This window comes from Eptesicus fuscus, chromosome 3, assembly GCF_027574615.1.
Source record: "Eptesicus fuscus isolate TK198812 chromosome 3, DD_ASM_mEF_20220401, whole genome shotgun sequence".
NCBI classification, from domain to species: Eukaryota; Metazoa; Chordata; class Mammalia; order Chiroptera; family Vespertilionidae; genus Eptesicus; species Eptesicus fuscus.
In genome coordinates, this window is record NC_072475.1 from 59964513 (window position 1) to 59992407 (window position 27895).

General features: G+C 37.4%; 1 protein-coding gene and 1 non-coding gene across 7 annotated transcripts in view; one reads left to right on the plus strand and one right to left on the minus strand.

The window, feature by feature from the left end:
- Positions 1-27895, plus strand: part of GSK3B (glycogen synthase kinase 3 beta) — a 181349-nt gene that overhangs the window by 60330 nt on the left and 93124 nt on the right. For all 6 annotated transcript variants that reach the window (XR_008555580.1, XM_028153352.2, XM_028153347.2 and 3 more), the window contains one exon: positions 2461-2654. Coding sequence is in view for 5 of the 6 variants with exons in the window: in XM_028153352.2 (XP_028009153.1) it covers positions 2461-2654 (194 nt within the window). In the remaining variant the exon portion in view is untranslated. The remainder of the gene's footprint in view (positions 1-2460; positions 2655-27895) is intronic.
- On the minus strand, positions 13505-13611 carry LOC114233426 (U6 spliceosomal RNA). The gene has a single exon (XR_003619569.1). It is a non-coding gene; the product is annotated as a U6 spliceosomal RNA (small nuclear RNA).

Consider the following 27895-nt stretch of genomic DNA (forward strand, 5'->3'; position numbering starts at 1 on the left):
GGATACCCTTGCCTCCTGCTCTTTCCAGCTCCGTAGCTGCCACCATTTCTGTTTGGATTTGTTTACCTTCTATAATTGAAACTTTGTAGCCTTGAGTGGAGGCTTAGGCCGGTAAAAGCAAGCAGAAAGCTTGGCTTCCCTGTTGCTGGGGAAACCCAGGCCTCTTTCCCCCTCTCTGTGGCTGTAGCCATCTTGGTTGGGTTTATTTGCATATTTGCCCCTGATTGGCTGGTGGGCGTGGTTTGTGGATGTAGCAGAGTTAGGGTCAATTTGCATATTACTCTTTTATTAGATAGGATAAGTTTGTAGTCAACCTGAAAAATTGAGTTAAAGTTAACATGGTCAGAAACAAAAGTAATAGCATATTTTGGGGCAATGGAGCATGATGACTTGGAACTCAGCTTAGCTTAAACTGTTTTTTTTATCCTCACCTGAGGATATTTTTCCATTGATTTTTAGAGAGAGTGAATGGGAGAGGGAGAGACAGAGAGATAGGAACATTGATGTGATAGAGACACATCAATTGTTTGCCTCCTGCACACACCCGACAAGGGCCAGGGATCAAGCCTGCAATCAACGTACATGCCCTTGACCAGGAATCGAACCCAGAACCCTTTAGTCCGAGGGATGACGCAGTATTCACTGAGTCAAACCGGCTAGGCTAAACTAGTTTTTTAGCAAGTATATTTAAGATTTCTTTTACTTGGAAGTGAGATGTGAAGGGAGCATTTGAAAACCTTGAGAACTGTTATATATGTGTTGGCTTATGTTCAGGTTTATATACATTTAAAGCATATATGATACTGTTGTAAATAAAAATGATGATGTTGACAAGATTTAAGTTATTCTTTCTAGAAGTGGTATTGGACTTGTGCTAACTAAATCATACCTGTTGGGGTGGTTCACCTTGGAACTAAAGACATGTTTAAGATAACTAGCCATAGCCTGGCTTGTGTGGCTCGGTGGTTCAGCGTCGACCCATGAATCAGGAGCTCAGGGCATATGCCTGGGTTGCAGGCTCCATCCTCAGTGAGGGGGAGGGAGAGTGCAGGAGGCAGCCAATGATTCTCTCTCATCATTGATGTTTCTAACTCTCCTTCTCCCTTCCTCTCTCTGAAATCAATAAAAAAAATTAATTTAAAAAGATAGCTGGCCTTAATATAATAGAGACTGTGCCTATTATTGACGTTTGTGTATATTAATACCTCTGTGAACTTAAATGACTATAAATATTGGTTATAATATACCACTAATATTTGTATATTCATCTTGCAGTTTTATATTTGGTAGGAGGAAACACTCAAGCCATTGGAAAACTAGATTATATTTTTTAATCTAGTTTTTTATCTTTTTATATATGTACAAATGAATACTTCATAATCTTGACTTGCTATCTAGAGTTAAATATTACATTATATTTTCTTTTATTAGGTTAGCATCTTAAAAATAAAATTGATAATTAAAGTAGTAGAGGACAAAAAGGAAAATTTGTAGTTTAGTCATTGAGCCTATGAACTTATATTGTACTGAGAATTGGTTTTAGATTTGTCAGAGAAGAGAGAAGTAGCAGAAATCATAATTGCTACTTCAAATGATTGTAGTCACAAGAATCTGTGAGTATTCTGAAATCAATAACAGAATAACCTAGAGCTCTAAAATCAGGTGCTAGGTAGCTAGGATGCTTTAGAGTAGATTAAGAATTTAGAGGAAAAGGTTATTGTGAACTATGCCCAAGTAGGAAGTGGCTCTTGAGCTTGAATTGCAGAGTCTTTGGATTGTTCCTGGGTCAGGGGGTCAGGGGAAGGAAGGCATAAAAGGTAAGGAGAGGGCCATGAGTGGGCAGATACTTATGAATGAGGCTTAAGTTCAGAATAGGTTTTGCATTTCCTACCCCTAAATTAACATTCTTTTCCTATTACTTTTCTCCATCTGACCTTTCTCTGAGAGTCATTCCCCTGTTTTCTTAAAAAAGAAATAAGACATGAAGAAGCAAAAACTCAAACCCTTACCTTCCTACAGGCAGAATGGTGTGAATAGAGTAAGCATAATTTAGACATTTGCAGCTTCACATATTTTATTTTCAAGTACAATAAGGAAGCCTTGAGGAAATAACTAGGGCTTTTAGAATTGTATAGATAGGGATTCAAACCTTAGTGAGTCCACCTTTTTTCCCATTATGTTTAATATGGGAATAGTACTATTATTTTCATGGTGTTGTTTTTATTAAATAGAGAGTCACATGTATAAAGCATGGTGTGCCTGATCTATAGAATTACTTAATAAATGGTGGGAAAGAAATATTAAATTGAAACAAATAGTTGAAGTAACTCCATATGATAAACTAAGATAAACATTTAAAAATAGTTTGTGGCAAAGAATATAGTTTAATTTGTATACTTTGGCAATTTTCTCTGTTTAATTCTTTACATTTCTCATTTGTCTATACCTTTTTTCTTTTAGGAGACAAAGATGGCAGTAAGGTGACCACAGTGGTGGCAACTCCTGGGCAGGGTCCAGACAGGCCACAAGAAGTCAGCTATACAGACACTAAAGTGATTGGAAATGGGTCATTTGGTGTGGTATATCAAGCCAAACTTTGTGATTCAGGAGAATTGGTTGCCATCAAGAAAGTATTGCAAGACAAGAGATTTAAGGTAGGACCTTCAGTATTTCATGTATTTTGCTATCAATACATGATTTTAAGTTGTTTCTTTTTGCTTCACATTTCATTTATTGTGCATATTTTTGTTCAGCTCAACTATTTACTGTAGTGATTTTATTTTCTGCTATATATTGTGTAGAAATAAAATTTACTGAAGATTGCATTATTATTTTTGAACTACTGCTATGAGTGATGCATGCATTTAAAATGCTGTGAAAGGTAGATTAAAACATCTTACTTTCTACTTTTAAAAAGTTACCTCTCCTACCTTGGGTCTCACAGGTATAGGAGACCAGAGAAACATTGCCTGTAGCAGAGGATCATTTGATATTTTTGACTATGCTTCCTTTGAATGTATTATTCAACACTGTCATCTCCCATACACACACACCCCGCAATAATTTTGATCTTTCTTTACTGTTTTATGTCTCTCTTCCATCTGTCCCTAGAAACCGGCAATCCCCACAGTTCATTTTATTGTCATTTCTTACACCATTTCTTTAGGGGATCCTGTGCATGGATGTTTGGAAGTCATCTCTTTGTTATGGTATAGTGGAGAGTCACGAGACCTGGGCTATAGTCAAGGTTTTGTCATTAGTAAGATATGCAGTTCTATACCTTTCTCTACTCCTCCCACCTCTGCAACATTCTACTGAGGGTCTCCCAGGTGCTAGGAACTATGTTAAACATTAAGGGATGTAAAAAAAGAGAGGTGATTACTGCTCTGAAATAGCACACATGTTAGTGTCTGTATGCTTTAGAATGTCTCGAACATTCTAAGGTGGTTTTAATTTCTTAGGAAACAAATCTACAGTTTTTGCCATCAGTTTTCTCTCTCTCTTCCAATCACTACTCCCATGTTGCCAAATGCCCATTGGTTCTTGGTATCTCAATGTTGCGCTGTTATCTCAAATTGGCAAGGCTTCTTATACAACCCTGACTTAACTTTTAAGACCCAATAGAAATCATTTCTGTTGATTCGAATTCCTTTTTCCTTCTAATGGCATTAGTTTATCTTGTCATTCAGACTCTTCTTTTCTCTAAAATCTATTCTCTCATACCTCATATGCAATCATTATCAAACTTGATTGATTTCTTTTTTTTTTTCCCCCCCTCACTGCCTTGTTGATTTATCCCTTCTTTCCTTTCCTCATCACTACCATTCTAGTCAGGCCCTTGTCATTGTTTGGCTTAACCACTCATAAGACTCTACCTCTGATCTTCTTCCTTCTAATCCCTTCTATATACCAACACTAAAATAATCCCACAGTTCAGTTTGGTCATGTTGTTTCTCCTACATACAAATCTTCTATGGTTCCTCATAGTCTAGAAAATAAAACCTGCCCAGTTCAATTATACATTCAGGAGCTTCCATAGTCTTGCCTAATCTTCAGATACTCAGCTTTCCAACCTTTCTGTGTCATGGCTCTTGACCTATATTGGTCTTTATGACCTCTGCTTTTATTCAGATTCCCATTATTTTCCTATATCACTCCCATTCTTCTGCTATCTAAGTCTAAGACCCATGTCAGATTCTTTCTTTATGAAATTTCCCAGATGATTCCAGCCAGCCATATGGATTTTGCTATTCTGAATTCCTTGAATACTAGAAAATTTTCAAATTTTTTTCATGACAAGGACTCCATTTTTAGTATGTGTGTCTCTTGGGTACCCACATATTCAATGTTTTCTTTGGATTAGTAGTTGATGATAGCAAATACCAAGTACTTCTTATATGCACAATGATCTAACGTTTTTACATGCGTGGTTTTATTTGAGACATAACATTAGTATTATGAGATTGGTTATTATTTGGATTAGGCAAACTGTGCACAAAGACATGATAAATTGACTTGTCCAGGGTCACACTTAGCACATGAATAAATGGCCAAGTATTTAAATCCAAGCAGTCTGACTCCAGAGTGCTTTATTATATTTTATCATCGCTGTATCAAACCCATATATTCTGTTCAGAGATATTTGAGTTGGTTCTGTCTTGTTTTTTTAAATTTTATTTTTTTAATGTAAATTTTTTCCGCTAGCATAGTTATATTATTCATTTGAAATACAATTTGGTTCATCTGTTTCTGTGTGTTTCTATCCATTCTTAGAACTTTATCCCGATTCTTTTTGATTTTTAAAAAAAATCTGTGAAACACTAACCTGGTTCCAAAAGTCAGAAATATACAAGTGTTTTTCCCTCGTATTCCCTCTGTCTTGTTTGTGCTCACTCCTGTAGATGGCCAATCTCATTTTTTTTTTCTGGGTTTCTTTTGCAAAAATGAGCAGTTAAGAATAATTTTCTTGGTTTCTTTCCTACACGAAAGGTAGGGAATACATTAGAGATACTCTTTTGTACTTTGCTTTTTCTCGCTATGGTTCCTGGGAATTATTGCATATCCTTTTTATAGCTGCACTAGTGGCCTGGTGCACGAGATTTGTGCACGGGGCGGCGGGGGGGTCCCTTCAGCCCCGCCTGCACCCTCTCCAATCGGACATCCCTCTTGCAATCAACCATTGGCTCCTAACTGCTCACCGGCCTGCCTGCCTGATCATCCCTAACCTCTCTGCCTGCCTGATCGCCCCTAACTGCCCTCCCCTGCCGGCCTGATTTCGCCCCTCACTGCTCTCCCCTGCCGGCCTGATCACCCCTAACTGCCTCTGCCTGCCTGATTGCCCCTAACTGCCCTCCCCTGCCAGCCTGATCTTGCCCCCAACTCCCTCCCCTGCCGGCCTGATTGCCCCTAATTGCCTCTGCCTCGGCCCCCACCACCATGGCTTTGTCCGGAAGGAAGTCGGGCATCTGGAAGATGGCTGGTTGACCCAGTCTAATTAGCATATTACCCTTTTATTAGTATAGATAGATTATATAGGATAGGATTGCTTAAATGGGGGGGGGGCAGGGCTTTTTCAGCAGGCGGAGATGCTCTTGGCAGACAAAAATACATAATTCTTATATCTGGATTGATAGCCAGCCATATGCATTATACTGCCAAACCAGTCATTAAAAATTTGAACTGCTTTCTTACACCTTACACCAAACAGCTGTTGCCCTTAAAACCCCTCCTCAGCCTCCACCTTAGGTTCTGCCTTTGCAGTTCACTCAGATTAGGTTCTAAGTGGTCGGTTTCTATGCCAGTCAGCATCAAAAGCTCCGCCTCCTAGGCAGCCAGTTGGCTCCTCGCAGTTCACTCAGATTTGGTTCTGATTGGTTGGTTTCTATGCCAGTCAGCGTCAAAAGCTCTGCCTCCTAGGCAGTCATCTTGTGAGGGTGTGAAGATTAATTTGCATATTCTTTATTATATAGGATATTATATAGGATAGCATTACAGCATTGATTCAACCATTCTTCCATTGTGGATATTTAATTTCTTTTTAGTATTTTGTAAATCTCTGAGTGCAGTTATGAAAAACCTTTTACATACGTCCTTTTTAAATTAGATGTATATTTTCAGTGTAGATTAAGAGAAAGTAGGACTGCTCAATCAAAACATAAACACATATGCAGTTTTGTTTGATATTGCTAAATCCTTCTCCACAAGGGTTATACCAGTTTGTATTCACTCCAGTAATATGAGTGCCTATTTCCCCGCAGCTTTGACAACATGCATTGCTTTACTTTTCAATATTTGCCAGTCTGGTAGGTGGTAGTTTAATTTACAATCTTATTGTGGATGTACTTTACCATCTTTTCATCTGTTCACTGTCCATTTTATTATTTGTGTGTGAATTGTCTTTTTGGGGGGCCCATTTTTAAAATGGATTTTTGGTCTTTTTGTGTTAACTCTGAAGACTTTATTATGAATTAGTCTTTATCAGTGATATGAGTAGTATTTTTACTTTATATAGTCTATATTTTGCCATGTAAAAGTCACCCCTTCCCCCCATGTAGTCAGACTTACTGTTCTCTTACCATATCTGGATTTTAAGTTATGGTTAGAAAGCCTTTTCACTATAAAGCCTTCCCTTATAGAAAAAAAAAGCCTTTTCCTCAGGTAAAGAGAAGTTCACCCTTATTTTCTTCTAGTACTTGGTAAGATTTCACTTTTTATATTTAGATCTCTGATTCATTTGAAGTTTATTCCTTTGTATGGGGTTTATTCCTGTGTATGGTGTGAGTTATTGATCTAATTTTTATTCTTTCTATATCATTAACCAGTTGTCTTAGTACAATTTATTAAAAGCTCTATCTTTGTTGCACTGATTTAAGATGCCATTGTTATTATATGCTAAATTTCCACATGCACTGGTCTATTTCTGGACTTCTCATTCTTTTCCAGTATGTCATTTGCATATTGCTATGTCAGTACCACACTGTTTTAATTACAGTGCTTTAACATGTTTTTGTTTGTTTGTTTCTTTGGTAGGGCTAATTCACCCATGTAGCTTTTCTTTTTCGTGTTTTTCTAGCTATTCTTGAATGTTTATTTTTCTGAATGAACTTGGGTATCATTTTGGCTAACTCCATAACAAAGGTGTTGATATTTTAAATTGGAATTTCATTAACTTTATAAATTAGTAAGAACTAATCTATTTGTGTTATTCAATTATCCAGGATAAGAGGTTATCTTTTCCATTTGTTCAAGTTAACTTTTGTGACTCTCAGGAGTTTTATTTATAGAAGCTTTTGACATTTTTTTGTTAACTTTATTTCTAAGAATTTTATTGCTTTTGTTGCTATTGTATAGTTGCTATTGTTTCTTCTTTGTGTTTTTTTCTCCTACATGCTAAAAAGTGGCAAGCTGCCTTACTTGAAGCTCAGTTCTTTCCACTGTATCATCTTTCCTTTGTGGAATTAAAGTATTCTTTGTTCTCCTTGCTAAATGTTAACTATTTAAAAAGAAGTTTTTTTTTAATATAGTGATCAATTTATTTCTCTTGATTATCATAAAATGGGAGGAATTTTTTTACCTCTTAAAATTTTGTAGGTTTACGTCTTTGATTTACATACCTGCTGGCTAGGATTTCATTAAATATGTATTTCTAGAAAAAGTTTGGAATGGAGTCTTCTCCTTGCTCAATTACATAAGCCAACCTGGTGCACCTGCTAGTGTCAATGAGAGGCATTTGTTTTGGTGAAAAAATAAGGAGAGAGAGAATGGTAAGAGATAAAAGGAAAACCAAGAGTAATTATCCCTACATGAGTAGTCATGTAAGCTTTATATCTAAGACACTGAGGTGTGTGTATTTTTTGAAGGAATTTCTGTGACAAGCTTAATATCATTAATGTTTTACTTACAATTTGAATGCTCCTCCCTCCCCCCACCTCCAGTGAGCCATCATACTGTGGCAGATTACTTAAAGTAAAATTAAACTTCCTCACTTAGCCAGTCTTCCATACTATGGAAGTGCTTGTGATAGAAAATTTTAGGTACCTAATGTAGGAGACCTTTGATATTAGAGCAGGGAGAAAGTTATTCAATCCCAGAAACCACTGATGGTTGCTGAGGCGGGCTTTTCCAATGTGAAGATCAGTAAGTTGCATTTTTAATTAATTAGTGATCATTAACTATTAATTTCACTTCTCCTTTGAATTAAGTCATAGGTTTCAGGTCTCCTGCTTGGTTTCACTTGTGTGGTTGGAATGTGGGGGGTGGAGATGTGAAGTGTCACTGTTTTGTTGTGAATGGAGAGTGAATAGAGCGCTACTTTTTAAAAAAAAATAATATATTTTTATTGATTTCAGAGAGGAAGGGAGGGAGATAGAGATAGAAACATCAATGATGAGAGAGAATCATTGATGGGCTGCCTCCTGCATACCCCCTACTGGGAATGGAGCCTGCAACACGGGCATGATGTGCTCTAGCTCTACTTTTAATATATAACATTTGAAGAGTGAGACGAGATAACATCTGATTTGGATCCTTAGGGATAGCATTAATTTTTGAATGGTATTCTGGAGACAGCATAGGAGAAAGAAGACCTTTGTCCAGTGTTATTAGTTTTGCATGCTTGAGCATTTCTAGTAACTTTATGAGCCTCAGTTTCATCATCTGTAAAAGGGAGATGCTACAACTATAGCAATGCCCCAGACCTGTGGTCGGCAAACTGCGGCTCGTGAGCCACATGCGGCTCTTTGGCCCCTTGAGTGTGGCTCTTCCACAAAATACCACGGCCTGGGTGAGTCTATTTTGAAGAAGTGGTGTTAGAAGAAGTTTAAGTTTAAAAAATTTGGCTCTCAAAAGAAATTTCAATCGTTGTACTGTTGATATTTGGCTCTGTCGACTAATGAGTTTGCTGACCACTGCCCCAGACCAATGTTTATGGTACATAAAAGAACTCAATAAGTATTATTCTGCTCCCTTTTTTCTCCAATGTTGTATGTGTCAAATGAAGCAATGTATATGAGAACATTTTCTAAATTTCAAAACTTCTTATAACTAAGTTTTTATGTTTATTTTTAGGCATCTGAATTTCTACAAACTGCTATTCACTTCAGATATTTTTCTGTTTGTTTTATTTTTCTTAAATATGGTAACCCTATTTTTAAGCACCTAATTATTTTTTTTGTATAGCTATTTTAAGTCATTTATGGAAAATCTATTTCCTAATAAAACTGACAGACAACTTAAAAGAAATAGTAATCTTTAGTCATGCTATATGGAGCTTTGTCTGGATCATGAAAACTTGTAGTTATCAAGCAGAGGCTAAAGGGAAGGACAAAGGCAGGTTGGATAGGAAAAGCCTTACACTGCAGTGAAGTTCTAAGAAAGCTATAGCAAAACCAAAGGGGAATTCTCAACCCAAGGTCTAACTGTCAAAGGAATCCAGACTCTCCTGGGAAAGGATGCCATTAAATATGTCTGTCATGCCCAGTCCTTGACTAGAAACAGCCCATGGGAATCTTGGCTTGCCCCCAATGACAGAATAGCTTTGAGAGTTCACAGCTGGCACCATTGGTCAATGATATTCCTTGTAGTGAGAGATCTGCGAAGTACATTTTCATAATTGTAATACCAAGCTTCTTGAGGATTCAGAATATTTTATGCTATTTTCCCAAGTACCTTTGTAGAATGATAAAATTTTTTTAGAAACTTGTACGTAGGTTGGTGTGGAAGGGTTCTGTTGATTTTGCTCTTAGAATTACGTATAATTTAATTGCCTCTATCATTCCAGAATAGAAAAGAAACGGAGCCATTGGTATTTATGGTTCTGAATGATCTCTTTCTGGCTTTCAGTGGCTTGAATGGCTTGAGAGAAAGAGAAATAAAACTTAATATAAGGCAGCCAAGGCAATTAGGCAAGAAAAAGTAATAAAAGGCATCCAGATTGTAAAGGAAGGGTTAAAATGGTCACTATTTGCAGATGACATATTATATATAGAAACCCCTAAAGATTATAAATTAACCTCATCCTCATCAGCCTTTGGTATTGTCAGCATTTTGGATTTCAGCCATTCTAAAAGGAGTGTAGTAGTATCTCATTGTCTTAATTTGTAATTTTCTGATGATAGATGATTTTGAGCATCTTTTTATATGTTTACTAGAGGCCCGGTGCACAAAATTCGTGCACGGGGCGGGGGGGGGGGATTGCGGGGGGAGGGTGTCCCTCAGCCCAGCCTGCACCCTCTCCAATCTGGGACCCCTTGAGGGATGTCTGACCGCCCTCTCACAATCCAGGACTGCTGGCTCCCAACCGCTCGCCTGCCTCTGCCTGATTGCCCCTAACTGCTTCTGCCTGCCAGCCTGATCACTCCTAACCACTCCCGTGCCAGCCTTATCGACGCCTAACTGCTCCCTGGCTGGCCTGATTGCCCCTAACTGCCCTCCCCTGCTGGCCGGGTCACCCCCAACTGCCCTCCCCTGCAGGCCTGGTCCCCTCAACTGCCCTCCCCTGTAGGCCTGCCCCCCCAACTGCCCTCCTCTGCCAGCCTGGTCACCCCTAACTGCCCACAACTGCCCTCCCCTACAGGCCATCTTGTGGCGGCCATCTTGTGTCCACATGGGGGCAGCCATATTTGACCACATGGGGGCAGCCATCTTGTGTCTTAGAGTGATGGTCAATTTGCATATCACTCTTTTAATATATAGGATTTGTCATCTGTATATCTTCTTTGGGTAGATATCTTTTCTAGCCTTTGGACCATTTTTAATGGTTGTTTTCTTACTGATGAGTTTTAACATTCTGTGTATATTTTGGATAATGGTACTCTATCAGATATATGTTTCATATTTTTTTCCCATTCTGTGACTTGTCTTTTCATTTGTGTCTTAGAGCAGAAGTTTTAACTGTTAATGAAAAGTCCTACTTATCCATTTTTCTTTTATCGATTGTGCTTTTGGTGTTGCATCTGTAAAGTCATCGCCAAACCCAAGAACACCTAGATTTTCTATTGTTATCTTCTAGCTGTCTTATACTTTTGCCTTTTGCATTTAGGTCTATGATCCATTTGGGGTTAATTTTTTTTTTTAATTTTTATTAAATCTTTATTGTTCAGATTATTACAGTTGTTCCTCTTTTTTCCTCCCATAGCTCCCCTCCACTCGGTTCCCACCCCACCCTCTGCCTTTACTGCCCCCCCCCCCCACTGTCCTCATCCATAGGGGTATGATTTTTGTCCAGTTCTTCCCGCACCTCCCACACCCCTTTCCCCTTGAGGGTTGTCAGTCCACTCCCTTTCTATGCCTCTGAATCTATTATATTCACCAGATTATTCTGTTCATCAGATTTTTTATTCACTTGATTTTTAGATTCACTTGTTGATAGATATGTATTTGTTGTTCATAATTTTTATCTTTACCTTTTTCTTCTTCTTCTTCTTACAGAATACCTTTCAGCATTTCATATAATACTGGATTGGTGGTGATGAACTCCTTAAGCTTTTTCTTATCTGTGAAGCTCTTTCTCTGACCTTCAATTCTGAATGATAGCTTTGCTGGGTAGAGGAATCTTGGTTGTAGGTTCTTGCTATTCATCACTTTGAATATTTCCTGCCACTCCTGTTTGGCCTGCATAATTTCTGTTGAGAAATCAGCTGAGAATCGTATGGGTGCTCCCTTTTAGTTAACTAACTGTTTTTCTCTTGCTGCTTTTAATATTCTCTCTTTGTCCTTTGCTCTTGGCATTTTAATTATGATGTGTCTTGGTGTGGTCCTCTTTGGATTCCTTTTGTTTGGGGTTCTCTGCGCTTCCTGGACTTGTAAGTCTATTTCTTTTACCAGGTCGGGGAAGCTTTCAGTCATTATTTCTTCAAGTAGGTTTTCAGTATCTTGCGCTCTCTCTTCTTCTGGCATCCCCCATAATTCGGATGTTGGTACACTTGAATTTGTCCCAGAGGCTCCTTACACTATCTTCATATTTTTGAATTCTTTTTTCTTTTTGCTTTTCCGGTTGGGTGTTTTTGCTTCTTTGTATTTCAAATCTTTGACTTGATTCTTGTGATCCTCTAGTCTGCTGTTAGATCTCTGTATATTATTTTTTATTTCAGTCAGTGTATGCTTAATTTCTAGTTGGTCCTTTTTCATATCCTCGAGGGTCTCACCAAATTTGTCGGCCTTTTCTAGAAAATTCTTGAAAAACCTTATAACCGTGGTTTTGAACTCTATATCCAGTAGTTTGCTTTCCTCCATTTCTTTCATTTGTGACCTGTTTCTTTGTCTCTGGATTTTGGCTGCTTCCCTGAGTTGATAGAGTGGCTTTGTGTGCTAGGTGTCCTATAGGGCCCAGTGGCTCAGCTTCCCCAGTTACCTGAGGTGGACACTCTTGGTGCACTCCTTTGTGGGCTGTGTGCACAGTCTTGTTGTAGGTAAGCCTTGATTGTTGTTGGTATCACTGAGAGGAATTGACCTCCAGGCCAATTGGCTGTGAGGATCAGCTGTGTCTATGATGGGAGAACTTGTATGCTGTAGACACCCTTATGAGGCAAGACTTGCTTCAGTGGGGCTTTGGTGCTCACTTAGTCTGCCCCCTGAGTGTGTCCCTTATGGATCTGAGGAGTTATAATCTGGATGGTCCTACTCTGACCCCTGGGTACACTGGCTCTTGGATCTCCAAGGAGGTGCTAATTTAGCCTTTGCCTGAGGCCACCCAGAAGGAGCTACGGAGAGATCTGCAGATTCCTCTTCCTTGTTTGGGTTTTGGAGGTGCCCAGATGAGGCCCAGCTGTGAAGCAATGCAAGCTGCTGTGGGGCCTTGGGCCTTCTTTTGGATGTTCTGGGTCTCTCTGACTCAGCTGCAGTTTGATAGGTAAGTTTAGATTTCAAAGGACCAGGCCATTCATATGCAAAAGCCTCTGTGCACAGCTTGGATGGGGCTGAGTCTCAGGGCGGAGCAAACCGCAATGGCTTCCCGTCAGCCCTGCCCTAAGAGGCCCCCGGGTCTCAGTGTCCCTTGGTAATTGCTGTAAGCACCTCTGAGAGAAAGCCACCCTCGACTTCTGCCCGCTGCCAGACAGTCCAGTTTCTCCCCCGTATGAGTCTGGGTCCCTAGAGTCTCGCCCGGAACTGGAGTTCAGAGCAGTCGGGAGCTTGTGTCTCCCTGTGGATTGAAAAATCCAGCGCGTACTCAATTGCCAGCCCTTTCCTCGTGCGCGCCTCTGTACCTCTGCACTTTACTTCCGCAGCTCCTCTGAGTCTCAGTGTGCTTTTCTCTTTCCTTCTGGTTGTAGAATTTCCAATCAGCCAGCCTTCCTGTGGTTCTGGATCATGTCCGTTTTGTCTTTTAGTTGTAGTTTTGAAGTGGTTGTGCAAGGCAGCAAGTTCAGGTGTTTACCTAGGCCGCCATCTTGGTTTCTCCTCCAATTTCAAATATCTTGTCTGGGGTTAATTTTTGATGTGCCTATATTCATTTCTTTGTTGTGGCTCTCCAGTTGTTCAAGCACTGTTTTTGTTTGTTTATTTGTTTTTTAATATGGAATACTTCTCAAATTTTCATGTCATCCTTGTACAGAGGCCATGGTAATCTTCTCTGTATTATTTCAATTTTAGTAGATGTGCTGCCGAAATAAGCACTAGCACTATTTGTTGAAAAGATCATCCTTTTTCCATTGCACTGCCTTTGTTCCTTTGTCAAAAGGTGGCTATTTCTGGACTCTCTTTTCTGTTTCAGTGATCTATTTGTTTGGTTTTTCTTCAATATCATTGTATCATCTTCTTTTTCTTTCTTCTTTTTTTTGATTTTGTTTTGTTAATCCTTTCCCGAGGATATTTTTTTCCCATTGATTTCTTTTTTTAGAGAGAGAGTAGAAGAGGGGCGGTTAAAGGGAGGAGAGTGAGTCAGAGAGAGAGAGAGAGAGAGAGAGAGAGAGGGAGAGAGAGAAGAGAAACATATTGATCAGTTGCTCCCACACGCACCCCAACCAGGCTGAGGATCAAACCTGCAACCCAGGTATGTGTCTTTGACCTGGAATCCAACCTGCGACCCTTGGGTGTGCGAGCCAATGCTCTAACCACTGAACACACTGGCCAGGGGATATCATCTTATTTTATTGTAGTTTATAAGTACATCTTTTTTAAAATCAATTTAAATTCTTTATTGTTTAAAGTATTACACATGTCTCCTTTTTCCCCCATTGACCTCTCCCAACCGCTCCTACCCCGCAGCACTTGCCCTCATCCCCTTATTGTCTGTGTCCATTGGTTATGCTTATATGAATGCATACTAGTCCTTTGATTGATCTCTTACCCATCCCCCTACCCCTTCATACACACAACCCTCCCTTTTCTTCCCCTTCCCCCTCCCCTCCCCCTCCAATACAGTGTTGAATAGGAATGGTGAGAAAAGATTTTCTTGTTTTGTTTCTGTTCTTAGCAGGAAAACATCTAGTTTATTCCCGTTAAGTATAATGTTAACTATAGATTTCTTTTATCATGTTGAGGATATATTCCTCTATTCCTAGTTTGCCAAGAGTTTGTTATCATGAGTGGATGTTGAATTTTGTCAAATACTGTCTCTACATCTATTGATATGATCGGATAATTTTTTATTCTTTAGTCACTTGATGTGATGGATTATATTAATTGATTTTGAATGTTGAACCAGTCTTGCATACCTGGAATAAATCCCACTTGGTTGTGGTGTATAATTGTTTTTATACATTGCTGGATTTAATTTTTTAATATTTTGTTAAGGATTTTTGCATCTGTGTTCACGAGAGATACTGGTGTGTAGGTTTTCTTTTTGTAATGTCATTGTCTGGTGTTGGTATCAGGGTAATGCTGGCCTCATAGAATGAATCGGGATATTTCCTCTGCTTCTGTCTTCTGGAAAAGACTAGAGAATTAATACCATTTCTTCTTTAAATGTTTGGTGGCATTCACCAGTGAACCCAATTGCATGTGGTGCTTTCTGTTTTGGAAGATTATTAATTTAAAATTTTTAATAGATAGAAACCTATTCAGATCATCTGTTTCTCCTTGTGTGTGTTCTGGTAAATGGTATCTTTCAAGGAAGTTGTCCATTTAATCTAGGTTGTCAAATTTGTTGGTACAGAATTCTTTGTAATAATAATTTATCAATCTTTTAATGTCTATGAGATTTGTGATCATGTTCCTTCTTTGATTATTAGTATTTTGTGTCTTTTCTCTTGGTTAAACTGGCTAGAGGTTTATCAGTTTTATTGATCTTTTCAAAGAACTAGCTTTTGATTTTGCTGGGGGGTTTTTTGTGTTTTTTTTTTTCTTTACTCTTTTCTGTTTTCAATTTCATTTCCAATTTTTATTAATTATTTTCTTATTACTTTAGATCTAATTTGTTCTTTTTCAGTTTTCTAAGATAGAAACTTAGATTATTTATTTTGGATATTTTTCGTATTGAAAATTCCTCTCTCTCTCTCTGTCTTTCTCTCTTTTGGCTATTTGGAGTTTCTTGAAATCCTATATACATTTTAGGATTTTGTTTTTCTATTACTGCAAAAAAAATGCCATTTGGATTTTGAGAGGGATTACATTGAATCTGTAGATGGCTTTGGGTAGTATGGACACTTTAATGATATTAAGTCTTCTAATCTATGAGCATTGATTATCTTTCCAGTGAGCTAGTCCTTTTACTGGCTTGGCTAGGTTTTTCCCTACGTATTTTATCCCTTTTGATGCTGTAGTAAATGAGATTGCTTTCTTTTTGATTGGTCATTGTGAATGTATAGAATACAAATAATTTTTAAGTGTTCATTTTGCATCCTGAAACTTTGTTGAAATTATTTTAGTTCTAAAAGGCTCTAAAAAATGATTTAGGGTTTTCTACATATAAGATCATGTCATCAGTGAACGGAGATAGTTTTAATAATTGTTTTCCAGTTTGGATACCTTTATTATTTATTTTTCTTGTCTAATTGCTCTGGCTAGGATACATTGTTGAGTAGTAGTGGCAAGTGTGGGCGGGCATCTTTACCTTAATCCTGATCTTAGAGGGAAAGCTTTTAGTGTTTTGCCAATGAATGTGTTGGCAAAACATATATAATTTTTATATTGAGGCAGTTTTTTTTTGTTCCTAGTTTGTTGAGCACTCTTACCATGAAAGAGTATTGGATTTTATTTAATGCTTATATTGTATCAGTTAAGATGATCATGTGGTTTTTGTTCTTCATATTGCTAATGTGGTACATTATATTGATTGATTTGCATCTAGAACTATCTTTGCATTCCAGGTATAAATTCTTACATTGTTGGTATAAAATTTGGTCATGGTGTATAATCCTTTCAATCTGTTCTTCAGTTTGGTTTGCTAGTATTTCCTTGAGTGTTCTTTGCATCAGTATCCATTAAGGATGTTGGTCTATAATTTTCTTGTTGTGTTCTATCCCTTTACTTTAAATATATCTGTGTCTTTGAATTTAAAGTGAGTTTCTTGTAGATTATATACAAAGTAGGTTTACAGTGTGATGACATTCTTTTGAGTTAGTCCAGCTGTTGTAATAATCATAACCTGAATATCTTTTTTTATATAAGCATACTTTTGCCCACTTCTGTATAGTTGGGGCTTTTTCAACTTATTTTAATAATTATTTTTAGTTTTTCAACTTGAGATGTAACTGACATATTAATAAGTTTACTTTCTTTAATCCACTGACAGACTCTGTCTCTTATGTGGCATATTTAGGCCGTTGAAGTTTAAAGAGATTATTGATATAATTGGATTATATTTTTACCATATTTGTGATTGTTTCTATTCATTACTCTTGTTCTTTGTTTTTCTTTTGTCTTTCTTTTTCTGCCTTCTCTGTTTTTAATTGAACATTTTATATGATTCTATTTTTTTCTTCTCTCTTGGCATATCTATTATACTTCTTTTTATTTTTTTTTTTAATTTAAATTTCTTTATTGATAAGGTATCACATATTTGTCCTCATCCCCCCATTCCCATCCCAAACCCCTCGTCACGCATGCCCCCACCCCCCTGTTGTCCGTGACCACTGGTTAGGCTCATATGGATGCACACAAGTCCTTTGGTTGATCTCTCCCCCTTATCCTCACCCTCCCCTACCTATACTTCTTTTTAAACACTTTTTTTTTTAGTGGTTGCACTTGAATCTATAAATACACACAACTTTTTAAAAAATATATTTTTTATTGATTTCAGAAAGGATGGAGGAGGGAGAGATAGAAACATCAATGATGAGAAAGAAACATTGATTGGCTGCCTCCTGCACGCCCCCCTTTCCCCCCGCCCCCCCCCCCCCACCTGCCCCACTGGGGATTGAGCCTGCAACCAGGGTTTGTGCCCAGACCTGGAATCAAACCATGACCCCCTGCTTCATAGGTTGAGGATCAACCATTGAACCATGCTGGCTGGGCCACATTTACAACTTTTTGAAGTCCACTTTCAACTAACACCATACTACTTAGTGCAAGTACCTTATGACAGAGTATTCCCAGTTTCTCCTTTCCCATTTCATAGAAGATTTCTGTCATCTATAATAATAAAAGGGTAATATGCTAATTATACTGGATGTCCTTCCAGATCAAGCCAGGGCTGGAGGGAAGCTTGGGTTCTGGGTGCTGGCGGGCGGCCGGAGGGAAGCCAGCCCAGGTCCCAGGTGCCAGAGGGAAGCTGGTGCTGGCAGCAGGAGGAAGGAAGGCCTACTCTTGCTAGAATTCTGTGCATCGGGCCTCTAGTTAATCCATAAGCCATAATCACTGAATACATTGTTGCTATTATTTTGAATAAACTTATCTGTTAGATCAATTAAGAATAAGAAAAATAGCCTGGCCAGTGTGGGAGAGTGGTTGAGCGTCGACCTACGAACCAGGAGGTCACAGTTTGATTCCAGGTTAGGGCACATGCCTGGGATGTGGGCTTGATCCCCAGTAATGGGAGTGCAGGAGGCAACCAGTCAATGATTCTCTCTCATTTATGTTTCTATCTATCTCTCTTCTTCCTCTCTGAAGTCAATAAAAATACATTTATTTAAAAAAAGGATAAGAAAAACGAAATGTATATTGCTTTTGTTATTCTTTCTCTAATGCTTTTCCTTTTATGTAGATCTAAGATTTAGTTTACTTACATCATTTCCTTCTTTCTGATTAATTTTTTATTTTAACATTTCTTGGATGGGAGATTCACTGTTGACAAATTGTTTTTCTGAGAAAGTCTTTTTCACATGTGAAGGATAATTTTGCTTGATATAGAATCCTAGATTGGTAGCTCTTTTCTTTAAACATTTAAAACATTTTACTTCACTCTTTTCTTGCTTGCATGACTTTTGAAAAATAGTTTGATGTTAATCTTATCTTTCCTTATCTATGGGTGAGTTCTTCCCCTCCTCCCCGAAAGAAATTTTCAGGATTTCTTTCAAGATTTCCTTATTGTCTTTGATCTTTTGTGTTTTGATATTATATGTTTAGGTGTAGATTTACGTTTAGATTTTTGGGTACTTTTTTCCTTTTTTATGTTCTCTGCATCTGTGGTTTGGTGCCTACCATTAATTTTGGGAAATTCTCAATAACTGCTTCAAATGCTTTTAGGGTTTTTTCTTTCTTTTCTCCTTGTTCTATTCCCACTTTCCATGTCATACCTTTTGTAATTGTCCCACAATTCTAGGATATTGTGTTCTGTGTTTTTCATTCTTTTTTCTCTTTGCATGTTAAGTTTTGGAAGTTTCTATTGACATTTCCTCAAGCTCACTGATTCTTTCCTTGACTATGTCCAGTGTATTGATGAGCCCATCAAAGGCACTTAAATTTCATTACAATGTTTTTCTGACTTCCAGCATTTTCTTTTGAGTCTATCATAAGAGTTTCCATCTCTCTCTGCTTTCATTACCCATCTATTCTTGTGTGTGACCACTTTTCCATTAGAGCCCTTAGCATAGTAATTAATCATAGTTGTTTTAAATTCCTGGCTTGGTAATTCCAACAACTCTGGTATATTTTAGTGGTTCTGATGTCTGCTGTGTGCATTCGTGTTCTGATTTTTAAAAAAAATATTTCCTGTAATTTTTTATCGAAAGCTAGAGATGACATATATTCAGTAAAATTTACTTAGATAAATAGATCTTTAGTGTGAGGTTTTATGTGTATCTGGCAGGATGTAAACTGTGTTTATTTGTTTGCTTACTGAGGTGACAGAAGCTAAAATTTCCTCTGATGTCTTTTTATTTTGTCTCTCTTTGTTGTCTTTAGATTTCCCAAGAGAATTCTTTTTAGATAAAGTCTGAGACATGCATTTTTTTCCATAGCATTTACATGTTATAGAGGAGTCCTATTTATGTGGTGGTAAGGGAAGTATTGTAGATATTTTGTTCTTCCTTTTTTAAAATCTTTATTGTTGCGAGTATTACAGATGTCCCCTCTTTTATCCCCCATTACCCCCCCTCCACCCAGTTCCTGCCCCACCTCAGGCCTTCACCACCCTATTGCCTGTGTCCATGGGCAATACATATATGCATATAAGTTCTTTAGTTAATCTCTTCCTGCCCCCCTCAACCCCCTTCAGAAGTGTTGTAGTTTTAAAATTAAGAGCTTCTCAGATTTTTTTGTCCCTCACCCTACCCCCCATTAGGTGAGGCAAAGGCTAAAGGTGGCTGTTTTATAGTTCCCTGCTTCCACATTGAAAGCTAGATGAGGTTGGATTTGGGTCTTTTCCTCCCTCTATTTGGAAGTCTAGAGAAGCCTAGAATTGGGTATTTCCTTTCCCTCAGTTCAGTTAGTTATGGTAGAATAGTTTTCCTTGAGTTAAGTGTTACGGAGAACAGAAAGTGCCTAAAATGATTCCTTTTTCCCTCAGCCATCTTCTAGCAGATTTTTCTGAGATCTTCACTGTGAAAATCTAGTAGACCTCTTCAAGGTAAAACTGAGAAAAGTGTGGTTCCCCCCTGGAGTTCTTAACTCTTGAACTTGTTCACACTGCCTCTCCATCAGTTACCATTCAAGTTTTCCTTTACTGGTACTGGGTTCCTAGGCAAAAGCTCCTGGTCTTTTGTTTCAATAAGCTGTGATTTGGTATATCTGCCAGTTGGTTTCTTGTTGTTAGGACAGTGGTTTGCCCTGTGACCTCACTTCTCTGCTGGATTTAAGAAGAATTGTTGATTTCCAGTTTGTTCAGCTCTTTGCTTGTTGTGAAGATGCGAGGGATCACTTGGATCCAAGCTCCTTACATGCTGGACTGAAGACCATAAGTTCTTCCTTTTATCATTTTAAAATTGATTTGTCTTTTAATTGTTGAATAGAGTTTTTTAATTTGGATACAGATCCCTATTTGATATATCTTATATTATGTTTTCTCCAGTCTATGGCTTATCTTTCCTTTTTGTTGATGGTGCCCTTTGAAGCACAAATGTTTTTAGTTTTGATGAAGTCTAGTTTATCTATTTTTTCTTTTGTTGTTTGTACTTTTGGTGTTATACCTAAAAATCTTTGTCTAAGGGTACAAAGATTTATTATTTCTTTCAAGAGTTTTATCTTTTAAAGCTCTTACATTTAGGTCTATGATCGCTTTAGAATTAATTTGTATGTCAGATATAAAGGGCCCAAGGGGCTTTTGCAAGCTATATTTGTTGAAAAGATTATTTGTATTGAGTTTTCTTGGCACCCTCATCAAAAATATGTCTAGGTTATACTACCTGAAGTTTTTTCTTAGAGTCATTTATATAGATTTTTCAGTTGCTGGAGCATCTGACCACTTCTTTTCTTATTTTACAGATTTATTTTACCAACTCCCGTGGCTTCAAGAACTTTTCAGACCTCTTGCTTGCAAATAAGATTATCAGATTGCATTCTAGACCTTTTTACTTCTTGTCTCTCAGTCATTTCAAATTGAATGTGTCCCAAACTGAACTCAACCCTTCCTGCTTCCAAAATAGTTTCCTAAGCCAGTGAACTCTACTGCCATGTTAATAATCACGAGTCAGAAGCTTGATAGTCATTACTCCCCTCCTTGCACTTACCAAACCAATAGCAGTAGGTGATCAAATAACTTTTTCTGCCTCTCAAAGCCATTCTCTTCCTTTCATTTTCACTGGTTCCATTTCCACCTCTTTTAGTAACTTTTTTTTTTTCATACCCAAAACAAAATCTCTTGCTTACAATAATCAGTGAATACATCAGTGACTTCTATGGCTTTTTAGCACTCTATTTAAGACTTTTTACCTGACCCCTAAGAAAAAAAATTTTTTTTGATCTTGTCCTCATCGTATATAATAAACCCTAATATGCAAATCAACCAAATGGCGGAATGAGTGGTTGCTATGATGTGCACTGACCACCAGGTGGCAGACGCTCAAGGCAGGAGCTGCCCCCTGGTGGTCAGTGCGCTCAGCCAGAAGCCAGGCTCACTGCTGGCGAGCGCAGCAGTGGTGGTGGGAGCCTCTCCTGCCTCTGCTGCAGGCGGGTGGTAAGGAGCAAGGGGTCCCAGACTGCAAGAGCCCCAGACTATGGGAGGGATGTCTGACTGCCGGCTTAGGCTTGATCCCCAGTGGGATCGGGCCTAATCCCCCGAGGGTTCCCAGACTGCGAGAGGGCACAAGCCAGGCTGAGGGACACCCCCTGTCCCCAAGTGCATGAATGGCCTCTTGTTTATATATAGCACTTTTTGAGTGAGATAGACTTTTCACATTGTATTGTAACTATTGGGTTTGCTTACATATTGAAAATAGAAACTTTTAAGGACTATGAATTTTTGTGTACTTAGGGCCGTGGTTCTGACCCATAGTTGGTTTCAAATTATTTTTTGTACAAATGGAGTTATTTTGAGGTGATATTCTATCCAATTGTAGGGTCTTACGTGGTGTCTGAATTTACTGTGGAATCAAAGATTTAGACATAAATTAAACACTTTCAATTCTAGTATGATTACTAAGGATAGATGGTGGAATTTTGGATAATTTTCATTTTTTGAAGAAAATGTATTTTGGGAAAATAGTCCTTGAAGCAAAAGTTGTGAAGTGGATCCTATTTTGCTAGATTTTATGAAAATGGAGCTTTCTATAGTGGGGGAAAAGATCTCTTGGCAGAGTGAAATTCGGCAAAGAAGAAAAAATGGTAGCCATGTGCTGCCTACCCATACACCCACAGTATTAAGCTTGCTGGTTGTTACTTCACCTAAAAGTTCACTTTTCCTTTATTGAACTTTACATGGGGTACATAAAGTACCCTTTTGGGAATCCCTTCTCCAGGCTTTTAGCATCTAGAAGGAATTTTTTCCCCTTTCTTTCCCTTTTTTCTGTAAGTGTGGGGTGTCAAATGATGTAAGAATGAACAACAGTCTCCATGTCTGGTTTAGAGGGAGATACATGTTATATGTTAACAGTTATGAGTTAAAACAAAAGTATAATTTTTTTTTAAATGTGCCTCTCAGGTTTTCTTGTACTGATGTGATAGTTATTACATCTTGAGTAGTTGTTTTGTTTTTTTAGATCAGAATGATTAGTAAGAATCTAGTTTACATGTACTTTATCTTTTCTATATTGGAAAAAAAAATTGCCTTTATAATTAGATTGTTTACTACAATGGATTTCAAATTTTTAACCATGGTCCTATAGTAAAAGAATACATTTTACATTGCAGCCCAGTGCATGGAAAATAAAACAAGTTTAATGAAAAAATCTGTACTTTTACTATGTTTAAAGTTCTATTATTCTGTTTTGTTCTTTTTTCCTTCCCCTCTGGCTTCTCAGTGCTGATTAGCTAGGACCCACAGTTTGGATAATACTGGTTTACGAGTACAGCAAGTTTTAAGGTAGAAGTAATTACAGAAACAGAATTTATTTTGTGAAAGACAAAGTAACCCACTTTGAGAGCTCTATGGTGATACAGAAAGATACAAAATTCAGCTTTTGCTCTTAAGGCACTTGTGGTAAACTAGTTGGACAAGTTTTTTGTGTGCACCTGTGTGTGTGTGTGTGTGTGTGTGTGTGTGTGTGTGTGTGTGTGTGTGTATTTCTCTACAATGACTATAATGTAACACGAAATTTGTGCACGGGGTGGGCACGGTCCCTCAGCCTGGCCTGTGCCCTCTCGCAGTCCGGGAGCCCTCGGGGGATGTCCGACTGCCACAGAGGGAGCATGGAGACATTCCAGTCATAGTGTGAGCAGTGGCTTAGAATTGGGAATGAAATAATATATTCAGAAAGAGTGAGAAGTGGAATCTAGTTATAATCACATTGGTCATGAATGGAAGATAAGATTAAGTTGATAAGGAGGGTCTAGATTATGAAGTAATTAGGCTTTATCCTCTAGGAAAATGGTGTTCTGTCTCTTTAAATTTACTTTGTCTGCTAATAACATTGCTCTTCCACATCTCTTGGTTGCTCTTTGTGTGTCATCTTTTCTCACCTTTATACTTCTAAGCAATTAATTGTGTCTTTGAACCTAAAGTATGTCTACTATAGAGAGAATATAGTTGGAGCTTTCTTTCTTATCCAGCCTAACAATTTCTATCTTTGTATGCTTAGTTAATCACATTTCATTTAGTTTTTTAAATGGTTGGTATTACTTGTGCCATATTGCTCCTTGTTCTCTCTCTCTCTCTCTCTCTCTCTCTCTTTCTGTCTCTCTCTCTCTCTCTCTCCCTCTCATTGTTTTTGTTCCCCTGTTCTCATTTATTGCCTTCTTTTGTGTTTAACAAATCTTTTTTAGTGTACCATTTTAGGTTCAGTGTTGATTTTTAATATTAAAAATTTCTTAGTGGCTGCTTTAGGAATTACAATATGCATTTCAATTTATTAGTCTGTTTTAGGTTATACTGACTTAATTCCAGTAAAATATGTAGCATTTTTCCTCTAATATAACTATTTTTCTTTCATTCTTTTCGCTATTGTCATATGTATAACATCTGTTTGTTATAAACCTAATAATATACTATTATCATAACTGCTTTATACAATTTATGTTTTTCATGAAATTAAGAGAAGGAAAGAATACATACATTCTTTTACATCTTCTCATTTATATTTTCCATTTCTGGTGCTCTCATTTCTCCTCATGGATTTAAATTACCTTCTGGTGTCATTTCCTTTTAACCTGAGAGACTTGTTTTAGTATTTCTTAAAGACAGGCCTTCTACTGTAGAATATTCTCCATCTTTTTTAAAATCTGGGAATGTCCATATTTCCTTTCATGTTCGAAGAATAATTTTTCTACATATAGCATTCTTGGTTGACAGGTGTTTTTCTTTCTTTCAGCATTTTAAATATTTTTTATTGCCTTTGACCTCAATTATTCTGATAATTAGCCAGCTGTTAATTATATTGTTTTTCTCAAGTATGTGATGAATCTAATTTTTGTTTTGTTACTGCTTTCATGATTTTTTTTTTTTTCTTTGTGGCTTCAATTCAAATGTGATATACCTAGATGTGAATCTCTTTGTGTTTATCCTTTTGGGGTTCATTAAGCTGTATGGTTCAGTAGGTTAGTGTTTTTCATCAAATTTTGGAAGTTTCCAGGAATTATTTTTTCAAATACTTTTTTCTCCTTTTTCCTCTTTTTGTCTGATATGGCCTTTATACATATGTTGTTAAATATGATGTTACCCTATAGCAGGTTTCTGAGGCTCTGTTCATTTCTCTGCAGTCTTTTTCTACCCTCTTTGTTCTTTCAGTTGGATAATTTTTATTTCTCTATTTTAAAGTTCAGAGATTTTTTTTAATGCCATCTTAAATCTTAAGCTCGTAGTGAATCTTTTACTTCTGTTATGCTGATCAACTATAGTATTTCCAGGTTTTAAAAATTAATATTTCTTTATGGAAATTTCCTATTATGTAATTGTCATCATATTTTTCTTTAACTTTTAATAGGATTTCTTTAAGTCTTTTAACATAATTATATTTTTATCTTATATTTTTAAAAATATAATACTATAACTGGCATATAATATTGTATAAGTTTAAGGTGTACAACATTTTGGACTCCTGTCTGCCAAGTCCAACAGCTATGTCTACCCAGAGTCAGTTTCTACTGACTGCTTTAAAGAATCAAAACAACCTGATTATAGGTCTTTTCCTATTGTTTGCATGTTCCACCATTTCTTTGGACAATTGGACATTTTAAATAATATATTGTAGCAATTCTGGGTTCTGATTTTTAAAAATCATCCTGAACGTTGTTGTTTTGGGGTTTTTCTTTATTTTTGTGACTTACCTGTATATAATCTATAGTATTTCTCCTCCACAGTTCAAAGGCCCTGAATTCTGTGTTAAATTTTTTATTATAATTTTTATTTTTTAGCTTCTTAGGGGTTGACTCTTTGTCTGCATAGCTTAGTGGTCAGCTGGGTATTGGTTAGAGATTGTGTTCAAACATCTTGAGTTCAGAAAGCTTCCACCATATTTTGATGATCTTGTACATGTATTGCAAAGTATATTCAAAATTCCAGTAGTTTGGCTTCCGCTTTCTACAAGGTCCTTGTAGGTCTCCCCTGCCTGTGTGGGTACAGCTTCTGAGCCTGGGATATGTGGAGAGCTTATTTAGCCCCTTTATGTCTCTCTTACTTCCAGGGTCTCCCTGTTAAATTTCTTAGTGTTCTGCCAGTCTGTCATTTTACCTAGCTGAGACTGCATCCCCAAGGGTAGCAGAGCTGTGGACTTTTTTACTTTGTTTCTTGTCAAATTTGCTATTTTTACTGCCATTGCCACTGGAAATAGGTTTTTGCTCTCTTGTTTAAGTGATGATAGCCCTGTCTAGAAGCAGAATTCCTAGTTTTCATGGCCAACCCTGCTCTGGTAAAACTAACTACCCAAACTGTCTGAGCTGGGTGGTAACATTCCCTGGCAAGAAGGCTACTGGCCCGCACTGTCCTAATTCCAATATCTAGCAGCTTTTCATGAATAAATGCTTATCAACTTGTTGTTGCATTTGGATGATTTCCAGAGCTCTGAAATTGTTTTTATAATGTAGTCCTTTTTATAGGTGTTTCTGCGGAGATCTCTTCATTCAGCCATAGCTGGAAATCTCACCTCTTTTTGAACTTTGTAACTTGTTAGTCCTTTCCTCCTGTCTTCCCGTCCCACTTTAAATCACTGTAGTCAGGCTTTTGTCACAACCATTTTACCAAAATCACTCTTGTAAGAGTCACCAGCATCTTGCATTTGCCATATCCAAATCTGTTTTCTGCCTTCACCTTAACCTTGCAGTACCTTTTGACATGGTAAATGGTTACTCCCCTTTTCTGAAAACTTTTTTTTTTTTTTAACTTGGCTTCTAAGATAACATGCTCTTCTGTTTTTCATTCTACTTCATTGACTACTCATTGATTCACTACTCCTTATACCTATGACTTTTTTTTTTTCTAACTTTTTTCCTAGGTAATAGATATACCATTGGATCCCCTTGCTTTATGTCCCCAAAGAACAGTTGGCCCCCAGAAGCCTATTTTCAGCCCCAGCTTCTACATGCAGTCTCAGTATTAAAGATATATCAGATTATAACATTTTCCTGGTCAAAACGTCATTGGCTTTTCTTTACATTTAGTGTGAAATTTAAATTTAATTTCTTATCATGATTTATGAGTTTATAGGACATATCCCACCCCCCTGCCTACTTCTCTGAATTTATCTCCTACCTTTTCCCCTTTACTTAGCATGCTACATTACCCTTTAGTCTATTTTTTTAAATATTCCAACCCCACCTTTAGGTATTTACATTTGGAGTTTCCTATTACTGCACTGCAATGCTCTTCTATCTTCACATGGTTCTCATCTTCATATCATTCAGACTTGTGTTCAGATTTTACTTCATTTTTGAGGTCTGCTCTGACTTCCTTTTTTCTATCATTCTCTGTCGTCTTTAAGTGAAAATATATTGTTTATTTCTTCCTGTCCTCCGTAGACTGTAGTAAGTTTGATGAGGGCAGGAACTTTGTTAGTCTTGTTCACTGCAATATCCTTTATATTGTGAATGATGCCTGACACAGAATAGGTGCACTGTATTTGTAGAATAACAGTGTTTTCTATAGAATTGGTATGTCCTTAATGAACTAATAAAGAATAATTCTGTAAAAGTGGCTAGGCTTGGCATAGTTGTATATTTAAATACATTTCAGGCATGTACTTTGTTTGCCTAATATTGACTTGATTAATATACCTGTAAATATTGCTCTATGAATTTTATGTTTTGGATCTTTTAGGGAATTTTAAAATGAGAAAATGTAAGCCTCCTTTTTAAATGAATCTATGTTATAAAAACCCAGTGGCCCTACTGCCGTAACGACCAAAGACTGGTGCCGGTGGGCAGGGCTGCGAGCAAGGCGAGGGTGCGCAGGTGGGCAGGGCTGCACGATTTCAGGCACTGGGCTTCTAGCAGAATATGAATAGAAGAATAAGGGTAGGTGGGTATTTAGGTCCATGTACTTGCTTCACTTACATATATTTTTATACAACTTATGTTATCTGGACATTTAATAGTTCTCTGTGACATTGGCTAATGAGTGTGGAAAAATAGATAGCTTATTTTAACATAGTTGGTTGGCTATGTTTAAAAAAAAAAAGTCAATCTTAGCATTCATATATCATTAGAGGAGTGAACCTCAGCCTAATGGCAGTTCTCCCACATGTACCTAGATGCGAATTGGCAAAGTATAGATATAGTTTCAGAAATAGCTTCCATTTGGAATGGAAATGGACACAATTTTGAAATTGGCAAAGTTTCCTGTATCCTCTGAAACAGGCAAAAGAGTCTGACTTTAGTCATTATCTTTGTTAAAGCGGTTATACTGTACTAAGTTTGATTATTGCTTCAGCTATAAATGTTTTAGAAGTAATGATATGAATGATTGATGTCTTATAAAAAAACTTTAAATATCACTCACTGTACACATAAACCCAGCTCTCATAGTCAGTTTAAAGGGACAGAAGAGTCCTCTTGAGTT